The 13,314-nt window shown below is 45.6% G+C and overlaps 1 protein-coding gene across 5 annotated transcripts in view; it reads left to right on the top strand.

Annotated features, from left to right (window-relative positions):
- The window catches only part of cadm1a (cell adhesion molecule 1a), a 413,170-nt gene that overhangs the window by 347,197 nt on the left and 52,659 nt on the right, over positions 1-13,314 (top strand). For all 5 annotated transcript variants that reach the window (XM_029690810.1, XM_029690813.1, XM_029690812.1 and 2 more), the window contains 2 exons: positions 5,056-5,214; positions 11,375-11,471. In XM_029690810.1, coding sequence (XP_029546670.1) covers positions 5,056-5,214; positions 11,375-11,471 — 256 coding nt within the window. The remainder of the gene's footprint in view (positions 1-5,055; positions 5,215-11,374; positions 11,472-13,314) is intronic.

Raw genomic sequence — 13,314 nt, 5'->3', positions numbered from 1 at the left:
GCGTACCCCACCCCCCGTGCTCCTAAATGGCGCTGAAATTACAATGATCGATTTTCGAATGTAAAGTAGCGGGGACTGTTAATGGCGCTGCATCTGAAGGAATAGCTAAGCAATTAAAAGTGGCTTGACTCTGTCTGCATTGATGTTGAACCCAAAGCTTCACTCTTCGACTACCAAAGCAATTAGCTTTTCATTAACCTTAATATGTACGCTAGCACTCAAAAATAGTGTTGGAGTAATCTCAAGCGCCACATCTGAGATTGTGGCTATCAAACGGAGATACTATCACAGTGGGAAGATGATATCTTCATAAGTAAATAAGATTCCGGTTGCATCATCCAATTCAAATCTCCATCGTTTGAGGAAGTGCCCAGCACAGGTTTGCTATAGCATAATGTTGACAGCGCAGTGAAGTGATATGCAACATACCAGCAATTATCTACTGTGTAATAATAACATAAAATGTAGGGGGAATCAAATTTACTCCTTAGGTCAAGATATACATTGCACATTCTCGATGTGACGCGACACATCTCCTTCGCATAGAGTTGATCAGGCTGTTGATTGTGGCCTTTGAACTGTTGTCCCGCTCCTCTTCCATGGCTGTGTGAAGTTGCTGGATATTGTCAGGAACTGGAACACACTGTCATACATGTCGATCTAGAGCATTCCAAACATGCTCAATAGCGGATGAATGGCACGACAATGGGCCTCAGGATCTCATCATGGTATCTCTGTGCAAATTGCCATCGATAAAATGCAATTGTGTTTATTGTCTGTAGCTTATGCCTGCCCATACCATAATCCCACTGCCACCATGGGGCACTCTGTTCACAACGCTGATATCAGCAAACCGCTCGCCAACACGACCCTGTCTGCCATCTGCCCGGAACAGTTGAAACCAGGATCCATCCGTGAAGAGCACACATCTCCAGTGGCCATTGAAGGTGAGAATTTGCCCACTGAAGTCGGTTACGACGCCAAACTGCTGTCAGGTCAAGACCCTGTTGAGGACGACGAGCACGCAGACGAGCTTTGCTGAGACACTTTCTGACAGTTTATGGAGAAATTCTTCGGTTGTGCAAATCCACAGTTTCATCAGTTGTCCAGGTGGCTGGTCTCAGACGATCCCGCAGCTGAAGAAGCAGGATGTGGAGGTCCTTGGCTGGAGTGATTAATCATGGTCTGCGGTTGTGAGGCCGGTTGCACGTACTGCCAAATTCTCTAAAACGATGTTGGAGGCGACTTATGTTAACATTAAATTCTCTGGCAACAGCTCTGGTGGATATTCCTGCAGTAAGCATGCCAATTGCATGTTCCCTCAAAACTTGAGACATCTGTGGCATTATATTGTGTGACAAAACTGCACATTTTTGGAGCCTTTTATTGTCCCCAGCACAAGGTGCATCTGTGTAATCATCATGCTGTTTAATCAGCTTCTTGATATGCCACACCAGTCAGGTGGATGGATTATCTTGGCAAAGGAGAAATGCTCACTAACGGGGACGTAAACAAATTTGTGCACAACATTTTAGAGAAATAAGATTTTTGTGCATTTGGAACATTTCAGGGATCTTTAATTTCAGCTCATGAAACACTTTGCATGTTGCGTTTATATTTTTGTTCAGTATACATTCAGTTGCCAGTTTATTAGGTACACCACTCCATTCACGAAAATGGTTCGCTCCTACAGACAGTAATTCGCTTAGCCATGGCTTGCTATATAAATCAGGCAGACAGGCATCGAGGCATTCAGTTACAGTTCAGTTGATCGTTTGAATGGGCAAAACGAGTGGCCTAAGCGACTTTGAGCATGGTATGATCGTTGGTGCCAGGCGCGCTTGTTCCAGTATCAGAAATGGCTGGCTGTCACGACTTCTGCTGAAGTCGATGCCTCTCCTTGTTCGGGAGGTGCTCGGCGGTCGACGTCACCAGTCTTCTAGCCATCATTGATCCATTTTTCATTTTCCATTGGTTTTGTCTTGTCTTCCTACACACCTGGTTCCAATCCCATTCATTACATGTTGTGTATTTAACCCTCTGTTTCCCCTCATGTCCTTGTCAGAGATTGTTTGTTGTTATGCTCGTGAAATTCGAATGGTGCATGACGGGTTGTTGTACCTACGTTTATTTTATTATGTACTTTGGTTTTGGAGGTTTTGTTTTACGTTATTAAACTACTCCATTTATACCAAGTTTGATTCTCCTGCGCCTGACTTCTCTGCCACCTACACACATGGCATGACACTGGCCACCTGTGCTTTTCATGAACAACAGTGTCCAGGGTTTACCGAGAATGGTGCACAAGTAAAAAATGTTCAGTCAGCAACAGTCCTGTGGGTGAAAACAGCTCGTTAATGAGAGAAGTCGAAGTAGAATTGCAAGAATTGTGCAAGCTAACAGGCCGGCCACAAACAGGCAAATAACGATGCAGTTCAACAGTGCTGTGAAGAACGGCATCTCGGAATGCACAACTCGACGGTCCTTGTCACAGATGGGCTATTGTAGCAGACGACCACAGCCCGTTACACTCCTATCAGCTTAAAACAAGATGCAACTCCAGAGGGCACGCGATCACTAACGCTGGACAGTTGAGGAGTGGGAAAACATCACCAGGTCCGACCAATCCCAGTTCCTGTTGCGTCACGCTGATGGCATAGACAGGATTTGGATTAAGCAGCATGAGTCCATGGCCCCATCGTGCCTGGTGTCAATGGTACACTTTGTAACATGCCCCAAGAATCCAGGCTGTTCTGGAGGCAAAGGTCCGACCCGGTACCTAATAAATTTGCCACTGAATGTAGAGGTCCTGGATGGCAGGGAGCTCGGCCCCAGTGATGTAGTTGGCTGTCCGCACCACCCTCTGTAGGCGGTGCTGTTGCCATACCAAGCAGTGATGCAGCCTGTCAAGATGCTCTCAATAGTGCATCTGTATAACTTTTAGTGGATTTGAAGGCCCATTCCAAATCTTTTCAAGATTCTTCTTCACAACTGTGTGCTTGTGTATGGACCATTTGAAGTCCTTAGTGATTTGGACACAACTTAAAGCCCTCTACCCAATCCACTACAGCCCAGTCGATGTGGGTGGGGGCATACTCACCACCCCCTCCCCCTTTCGTGCAGTCCACGATCAGCTCCTTGGTCTTACTGACGTTGAGGGAGAAGTTGTTGTCCTGGTACCACACTGCCAGTTTCTGACCTCCTCCTCTCATCGTCACCGGTGATGATGGTGTTAGAGTCGTGGGTGGCCACGCAGTCATGGGTGAACAGGGAGTACAGGACAAGACTAAGCACACACCCCTCATGGGCCCATCTCTCTCTCAACTCCCCTTCCTCTCCTCTCCCTTGTTCATTCACACTCCTTCTCTATCCCTCTCTCTCTCTCTCATCAACCTCCCCATCTCTCAATCCAATTTACATCTATTTAATTTATTGACAAGACCAAAATACACTCATGCTTTCAAATATTGTTACAAAATGGGACAATGGGGAAAGGAACCCATCCCTGCCCGCTCTCTCCCTCCCTCTCCACTCTTTGTGCAGTTGTGGGGCGCAGTTAGCCTATTCAGTGTGTGGAGAGTGTGTTGTCTGTATTGTGTAGCACCACAGTTACTCATCAGAACAAGGTATGTGTGTAGGCCTGCTTCACACTTCGCTGTGTACTGTTGGCAGGGGTTACTTTGGGTCAAAATCCCTAAATACAACACAAATAAACTGTCCCATCCAACACAGCATCCATTGAGTGACTCACAAAAGCCCTCGACAGCAAGACATTTTCAGCTGATTCTCCTTCCATTGACCATTCTCAAGGACGTCTCCCTCTCTCCACTACTTTTACTGTACAAGGTCACTTTCATAGAGCCGCTCCATTCAGAGACCCACAATGGACGCCTCTCCCTTACGCTAAGTTATTACTAGTTTTCCCACGTAGCCTTGAGTACAACAGTATCCCTTTGTTACCATTTCGTTACAAATTAAACATATTCCACTCCCAATTCAACGTGGTTGGTTACATAATACAAGCTTTTCATAGGGGGAAAAAATATGTTTGGTTTTCAGGTACGTTTAGAGATGTGTACTTCCACAAAAAGTACCAAATACCATTTTTATGTGATTATGTGGTATCCTTATGAAGAGAAAACATATAGCTAGGCCAGTTACATTAATGTAATGCACCAAAGTACGTTAATCTCTAGGAGACAGAACGCGTCTCCTTCCTGTGCGGTATGACGGCTGCGTGGTCCCATGGTGTTTATACTTGTGTACTATTGTTTGTACAGATGAACATGGTACCTTCAGGCGTTTGGAAATTGCTCCCAAGGATGAACCATACTTGTGGAGGTCTAAAAAAAAATCTGAGATCTTGGCTGATTTCTTTTGATTTTCCCATGATGCCAAGCAAAGAGGCACTGAGTTTAAGGTTGGCCTTGAAATACATCAACAGGCACACCTCCAATTGTCTCAAATTATGTCAATTAGCCTATCAGAAGCTTCTAAAGCCATGACATCATTTTCTGGAATTTTCCAAGCTGTTTAAAGGCACAGTCAACTTAGTGTATGTAAACTTCTGACCCACTGGAATTGTGATACAGTGAGTTATACGTGAAATAATCTGTCTGTAAACAATTGTTGGAAAAATGACTTGTGTCATGCACAAAGTAGATGTCCTAACCGACTTGCTAAAACGATAGTTTGTTAACAAGAAATTTGTGGAGTGGTTGAAAAACGAGTTTTAATGACTCCAACCTAAGTGTATGTAAACGTCCGACATCAACTGTATTTGCAATGTCTTTGAGCAGGTGCCGTATATTGTTATACGATAAAAACGATAAAAAGAACCTCTGCACACTGCAATCTATGCTCGCATGTGGTTTATTGGTGACAATTGGTGACAACGTTTCAACCACTCAGGTCTTCATCAGGTGCCATAAAATACTGTGGTCTGTATTAAAAGACCCACTCCTTAATTCCAGAACAACAAAATGATGATAGAAAATGGCTGTAAATAACACACAGTGGACCTTTAAATGTGGCTGTCTTCATTTTCCTTCCCAGGTAAGTCGAAGGTAGAGGAGACGTACGACACCATGTTCACCGTGACCAGCCAGCTGACGTTCACCGTCACCAAGGAGGACGACGGTGTGCCCGTGGTGTGCATCGTGGACCACCCAGCCGTCAAAGACGTCCAGGCCCAGACGTACCTTGTGGTACATTGTGAGTATGGGCTGACACTCAAACCTTGTCTATTTTTACAGAAATATTCCTTGCACATATTATATGAAAACGTATGGCGAGCATGGGTGAGATACATGTTTTCTACTGATTGAGGGAAATCGTTTTAGATTTTGTTGTTTCACATATGTTGACTGAACTTTAAGTCGATCCATAATTTTTTGCACCAAACACAAGTTTGCCCCTTTTTCCTTGAAAAGGGTTCTCAGAGGCCTTTGTCCAAGCTGAGACGACAGACAAAGGCCTTCAGACTGCATTTCAGCTGTCTTTGCATCAGGAACTAAAATCAACCAACTTAATGTTTGGCCTATGTTTAATATGCAGTAGTGGCATTATGATACAATGGGTAAGGCCCTGAAGTGCTTGAAGTGCTTGACTTGGCCTTTGGGCTGAAGACCTAGGCTTCAGATACCATTATCTACACAAAAGGGTAACGATATTTTCTCTTGCCTTTCCTTCCAAACTTGACATACAAAATAAACAAGGATGCTCCATCTGACTCTTCCTTGGAAGAGACGGGCTCATGTGCCTTGTCGTGACATTTGGCCATGTTCCCATTACAGTAGCAGACTGGTTCTCTAGGCCGCCCCTCTCAACTGCTTCTGCAGAGCTTGGTTGGGCTGCCTCTGCTGTCACGTTCGCACAAGTACTTTTTTCACACTGCGCTGGATAGATATGGAAGGGGAAGAGAGGATACAGTTCAACGTTTCACATGGAACTACCAATATGGTGGCAATTGGATTTGAAATTTTAGCGAATACAAAAGAAAATGTGTGATAATGAACTATCATTCCAAATTCTAGAAATTCTCCTCCAAGGTGAGCCAGCCAGCAGGCCACATTCTACCCGTTCTCATTCCACAGTCCGCCTTGCGCACTCTCATCAGAAACATCGCCTCGCCATGCTGTTGGGGCAGGCCAAAGCAATCAATGTTGAAGTCATTGAGTGCACAGGCTGGCCTAATAGACTTCTTTCTGCCATAGAAAATAGAAAAAACATGGCCAGGGATATTAAATAAGTCCAGTAATAATATTGATGGCTTGCTGGGCAAGGTAAACAGGGTTGCCCCCCCCTTCCTCCAAGGGGTCACTAGTTCAGCTGCCCATGGCAGATGGATGGCCGAGGCTTGAGTGCTGCTGGGGGAAGCAGATAATAAAGCAAATAATTATATTAGCATAATGATAATGGTCGTCTCCCTGGACGATACAGATGCTCTCATTTTCCCCAAGTGGAAACTAACACATCCCAAGCCTGAAACCAAGTTCTCTCTCGTAAAAAGGGTACATGCCCGTCCGACCAATGTTGCGCCACGCCCATCACCCAGTCAGAGTGGCACAGCCTCTGCCAGGGCTGTAATAGGACTCCTGGACGGCCTGCAGATTGCTGTGTGTTGACCAAAAAGGTTGGACAGTGGAGCGGCCGGGTTGAGCTCCGCTGTTGAAATATTTAGTGATCTGCAAGTACAGCAACTTCCACTACATGAGCCCTGGGACAGCCTGGTTCTCCAGGCTGCCCCTCTAACTGCTTCTGCAGAGCCTGGTTGGGCTGCCCCTACTGTCACGCTCGCCCAAGTACTTATTCATATTGCGCTGGATAAATATGGAAGGGGAAGAGCGGATACGGTTCGATGTTACACGATTTCACATGGTCCCACCAATATCGCGGCAATTGGATTTTACATTTTAGTGACTTCTACAAAATAATGTGATAATAAACTATCATTCCAAATTCTTGAAATTCTCCTCCAAGGTGAGCCAGCCAGCAGCCCAAATTCTACACGTTCTCATTTCACAGTTCGACTTGTGCGCTCTCACCAGACACTTCGCCTTGCCTGGTTGTCGGGGCAGGCAAAAGCAATCAATGTTAAAATCATTGAGTGCACATAGAAAATAGAAAAAACATGGCCAGGGATATTAAATAAGCCCAGTAATAATATTGATGGCTTGCTGGGCAAGGTAAGCAGGGTTGCCCTACTGCTCTGTTGCCCCCCCCCCCCCCCCCCCCTCCAAGGGGTCACTAGTTCAGCTTTCCATTGCAGATGGATGGCCGGGGCTTGAGTGCTGCTGGGGGACACAGATAATAAAGCAAATAATTCTGTTAGCATAATGATAATGGTCGTCTCCCTGGACGATACAGATGCTCTCATTTTCCCCAAGTGGTAATACCAGGAAGTCACCGGAGCGTGTGTGTGTCCAGCGAGTTTAAGAGGGGACAACTCCGAGACAGACGCTGGTACTGTAGCCGTCAAAACACTAAACCTCTAGTTTCATGATGACATTTTGAAGATGACAAGGACAGGAGATATTACGCTGCAGTGAGAGGACAATTGAGGGATGTACTGTAGTGTATTTTGTCAGTACCAACCCTCTGCATTGCATGTAATGGTTTCATTTTAATCCAAACACCACAAGAGAGCAAAGTGGTTTCAAGAACCTTTGGGAGAGTGCAGTGTAGAAGCGAACAAGCCTGAAACAAAGTTATTTCTATTAAAAACAGTACATGCCTCTCCAACCAACATAGTGGCAGGTAGCCGGCAGGTTTCCTAGTGGTTAAGAATGTTGGGCCAGTAACCGAAAGGGCTGCTGGTTCAAATCCCCAAGCCGACTAGATGAAAAATCTGTTGATGTGCCCTTGAACAAGGTACTTAATCCTAATTGAGCCTGTAAGTCGCTCTGGATAAGAGCGTCTGCTAAATTAGTCAAATGTAAATGGTGCCAGACAGAGTGGCACAGCCTCTGCCAGGGCTGTAATTTGGACAGATGGATGGCCTGCAGATTGCTGTGTGTTGACCGGACAGTGGAGCTCCGCTGTTAACATATTTAGTGATCTGCAAGTACAGCAACTTCAACTACAGGAGCCCTGGGGACAACAACATCAGTCTTAGTGAAAGTACCCGAATACTCCTCGGGAAATGAACCCATCCACAGGTCAAACACTGAGCAGAATAGGCAAATATACACTACATGACCAAAAGTATGTTGACACCTGCTTGTCGAATATCTCATTCCAAAATAATGGGCATTAATATGGAGTTGGTGCCTCCTTTGCTGATATAACAGCCTCCACTCTTCTGGGAAGGCTTTCCACTAGATGTTGGAACATTGTTTTCATTCAGCCACAAGCATTAGTAAGGTCAGGCACTGATGTTGGGTGATTAGGCCTGGCTCGTAGTTGGCGTTCCAATTCATCCCGAAGGTGGTTGAGGTCAGGCTCTGTGCAGGCCAGTCAAGTTCTTCCACAGCGACCTTGACAAACCATTTCTGTATGGACCTTGCTTTGTGCAAATCAAATAAAAATGTTGCAAATTTATTGATAATGAAATACAGAAATATCTAATTTACATACAGTACCAGTCAAAAGTTTGGACACAAATCAAACTTTATTTGTCACATGTGTCGAATACAACAGGTGTAGACCTTACAGTGAAATGCTTACTTACAAGCCCTTAACCAACAATGCAGTTTTAAGAAGAAAAAAAATAGAAATTTAACAAATAATTTAGGAGCAACAATAAAATAACAGTAGCGAGGCTATATACAGGGGGATCCGGTACAGAGTCAATGTGCGGGGGCACCGGTTAGTCGAGGTACATTAGAGTGTCTAGTTTGAGAAACAGACGCCTCACAAGTCCTCAACTGGCAGCTTCATTAAATAGTACCCGCAAAACACAAGTCTCAACGTCAACAGTGAAGAGGCGACTCCGGGATGCTGGCCTTCTAGGCAGTTGCAAAGAAAGAGCCATATCTCAGACTGGCCAATAAAAATTAAATATTAAAATAGGCAAAAGAACACTGGACAGGGGAACTCTGCCTAGAAGGCCAGCATCCCGGAGTCGCCTCTTCATTGTTGACGTTGAGACTGGTGTTTTGGATACATTTGCAAACTATGCTTAGTTTAGCCCTAATAACATGCCCCAAACTGCCTCTCTTATGGGTACAGTGCCTTGCAAAAGTATTCATCCCCCTTGGCGTTTTTCCTATTTTGTTGCATTACAACCTGATGATGATGAATGTGATGATAATGATGGTCATATTAACACAACACCCAGCAGGAGTGCATTAGCCATACTGTGTGTGTTTTATTCTCATGGTCCACACCAACCGTTGTTGCCAGGGCACTGTTAATGAAAGGGATGTAATGGTGTGCTTTCTTTGACTTTCTCTCTCTTTCTTCTCTTTCTTTCTCTCTTCCTTCTCTCCCATCTTTTCCATTCACTCTGCCTCAAATTCAAATTGCTTCTCTTTTCTCTCTTTCTCTATCGCCCCGCCACCCACCACTCTAGCTTGCCTCTTTCTATTCCCTCCGTCTCTCTCTCTCTTTCTTCCCTTTCTCTTTCACTTCCCTCTCTCTCTCTCTCTTTCTTCCCCCTCTCAGTGTCGCTCTCTGTCTCTCTCTCACTCGCTCTCTCCTTGTCTGTCTATCTTTCTTTTCCTTCTCTCCCTTCCTCTTCTCTCCCTCTATCTCTCTGTTCTTTCTCCCCTTGCTCTCATTAGCTCTGTACATAATACAGAGGCTGCTCTTTCTTCTGAACACGGCAGGCGAGTTGGAGATCTGCCAAAGGGAGCAAAGGGGGGCCTTATTAGTGTTAACTTACTGTAAGGCAACATTAAAAGGCAGCCCCGACTGATTTACCCACTTTTATAATCCTGTTTCTGTCTTAAATGTTGTTGAGAGGACATTTATGGCTTTCTTACATAAAGCGTCCAAAGCGTCTTTGAGGTCCAGACGTCTTGTTAGCGAGGCAGCTTTATTTTCTCTTTCATCTCGTTGCCTTCCTGCAAGGACGGCAGATAGTGTTGGAAGTTCATAAATGTTACGGCAACTGTGGCTAAAGTCCCGAAGGGACATATTTCATTTCAACTAATTTCACCCTGCAAAAGAACATCTCTAAATAAACCAATTGATATCGACTGGACGACTAACCAACACTTAGAAATAAACAGTATAGGTTCGCTGTGGGACACTCTTTCACACACTACCGCAACCTGAAGGCCAGAATCTGTCAAATCATCTAGGTTGCGTACAATAATGACAACCTTGCCTCAAATAGTCCCTTCACAGTCCCTCCAACTCCCCCGTAGGCAACATGCCATAAGCCTGTTTCATTTCACAGCAAATGTTGTAAAAACAGCTATGGACGACACATCTGCGTCAAAGCCATCCCTTTACCTGTTGTCTATCACCGGGTGGAGGGGAGTAGAACCTGGCCAAACCTGTCCATTCTGCAGTCTGCGTATGACGGCCAGTCATGTTAATGGACGAGCTAAAGGTTGTTACTGATAGACCAGAAAGGTCAATGGTGTAGCTGTAGTCTGCTGTCGGTCCCATGGACTGTTGACAAACTGCACACCGGAGAGGAGAGGGGAAAGGCTTGGAGCATCCGTTGGAAGTGGACAGTGTGCTGCTGTGAAGATAGGAGGATACAGTAGAGAATGTGGCCGTTTTCGAGGGTGTTGTGTGTAGGCTACTTACCAGTGAAGGCTGCTGGAGGGAGAAATCATTGGATGGTGTCATTGTAATGGATAGAAAGGTACTGGTACTTATTGAGGCCCAAACTCTGAAAGTCCTTAGCATTGCATAGATAACTTTTATTTAACCTTTATTTAACTAGGCAAGTCAGTTAAGAACAAATTCTTATTTACAATGACGGCCTACCCCGGCCAAACCCAGACGTCGCTGGGCCAATTGTGCGCCGCCCTATGGGACTCCCAATCACGGCCGGTTGCGATACAGCCTGGATTCGAACCAGGATGTCTGTAGTGACGCCTCTAGCACTGAGATACAGCGCCTTAGACCACCGCGCCACTCGGGAGCCCAAATAATAGCAACGTGTTGATGGATAAAAATATGGTTTCAAACAAAGATTTACCAAACTACAATACAAACGCTGAGTTTGTACCTGAAGCTTTAGAACTGTCTTTTTTTATACAATATTCATACAATTTGTTTCGTGAACCTCCCAACCACAAGTCCTTACATTTCACATTGCGTCGCCTGCATCAACTTGGAATGAAGAAACATTAAGTAGACTAGAGCCTACCTACTTGATAAACTTGTAATGGCACTAATGACTTGCATATTACATTGACGCATTGTCTCTCCCTACCTCTCTCGCTCTCTTCCCCTTTCTCTCCTTCCACAGATAAACCAGAGGTGAAGATCGTAGTGGAGTTTCCTGACGGGCTGCCAAGGGAAGGACAGAACATGGAGCTGTCGTGCCAGGCCAAAGGCAAACCCCAGTAAGACGCACATACGTTTTACATATCGACACCTTCACACACCTCCACGGGCTTACTGATGTACGTGGATGAATATTTATGGCTAGTACGGAGTAGGTTGAATGTATTTTTCATATGCCTCCAAAGGGGAAACTGCTCCCCCTCCCCTCTTCCTGTTAGCTCACAGCCTCTGTTATTAGCATACTACACATGCTCCAGGTGTAGCACAGTGTGGTTGTGGGCTTGTAAATGCGTTGAAGACGGACACATGCAGAGACGGAAACGGCCGCCCGTAGCTCAGGGAACAAGCGGTGGCCGGTCGTAGTGGAAATGTGATGCCGGCTGCAGCGGTTCGCTGCGGAACACAAACGGTCATTACATGATGCCGTCAGACGTATGATCCCTGCGAAGACATTACATCATTACCCATCCTCTAGTCCCGAGGCACAATAATTGTGAAGGAGGAAACCTCTAACATTTCCACATTTCGACAGACACAGACTACACACACACACACACACACACACACACACACACACACACACACACACACACACACACACACACATACACACCACACGTACAAGACGCACACCTCCCTCCCTTTCCCCCTTCAGGTTTTGCACTCAGCAGGGAGAGACAAGGCGGCTCTCACCCGTATTCATTTAATAAAGATGAAAATACAATCAATACAGTGGGCCAGAGAATTGGAAGTAATTTTCATTAGAGCCCGTGAGAGTTCTCTGCACTCATTACTGCGGCCAGATAGTGGCGGGATCTGGCCGTGTGTGTCCATTTGTATTCTAGCCGCCCATCCTCCCTCTCTCCATTCCCCCACAGTCTCCCCCTCTCTTTCCAACCCCCTTTCTCTATCTCTCTTGTGTCATCCCCTCTTCCTCAGTAAACCACTTTTTCTAGGTCATTTCTCCTTACTCCGTATCGGGAGCGCGGCAGCAGCGGCCGACGCTGTGTGTGTATATTTAACCTCTGATTCCGGCTACCTAAGATTCTCGACCTGACGAGGGATTCTGATTTGCTTTCTCGAGCCTCCCGCCGCCTTCGCCATCAAATGTTGTTTTTTCACCCAGCCACAAAGGCGGGAGATCAACTGTTATTGAGCTCAAACTGCTCTTTTGTTTCGTGGCTTAGTGCTTTTTTTCTTCATATTTCTCTCCCTTACTCTCTCTCTTCCTCCCTTTTCTCTCTTTCCCTCCCTCCCTCATTCTCCCCCCCAAAAAGTTTTTTCAAAAGGAGGGAACAAGTTTAAATGGCAACACAAAAACAGAACAACAAGGGAGAGGCCTCGGCGCCCACTCAAGGGAAATAACAGTGCGCTAGCTAGCTAGCAAACCAGCCATTGAAGGTTGTGAGAGCAGAACAGAGCTAAGAGGTGCTTTGTTTTTTTCCCCCCTCTGTGCCGTCTGGTTCTTCTCACATAACTCATCGTCAAAGAAATGGAATCTAGATCCAGCACTTCATGTAAGCTTCCTGCCAAGGTAGCTAGGGAACAAATATGGCTGGGTAATGTAGTTAACCACGTCGAGAGGCCAGGAAGATAAAAGGCTACCCAACTAATAGCTCACACAGTTCAACACACACACACAGCTATGAACACACACACACACACACACACAAATATACTGAACAAAAATATAAATGCAACAATTTCAACAGTTACAGTTCATATAAGGAAATCAGTTAATTTAAAAGTCATTAGGCCCTGATCTATGGATTTCACATGACTGGACAGGGGCACAGCAATGGGTGGACCTGGGAGGGCATAGGCCCACCCACTTCGGAGCCAGGTCCACCCACTGGGGAGCTAGGCCCAGCCAATCAGAATTCGATTTTTCCCACAAAAGGG

This window comes from Salmo trutta, chromosome 15, assembly GCF_901001165.1.
Source record: "Salmo trutta chromosome 15, fSalTru1.1, whole genome shotgun sequence".
Classification (NCBI taxonomy): Eukaryota; Metazoa; Chordata; class Actinopteri; order Salmoniformes; family Salmonidae; genus Salmo; species Salmo trutta.
The sequence above is the reverse complement of the archived record's forward strand: the minus strand, read 5'-3'. Positions and strand labels throughout refer to the sequence as shown.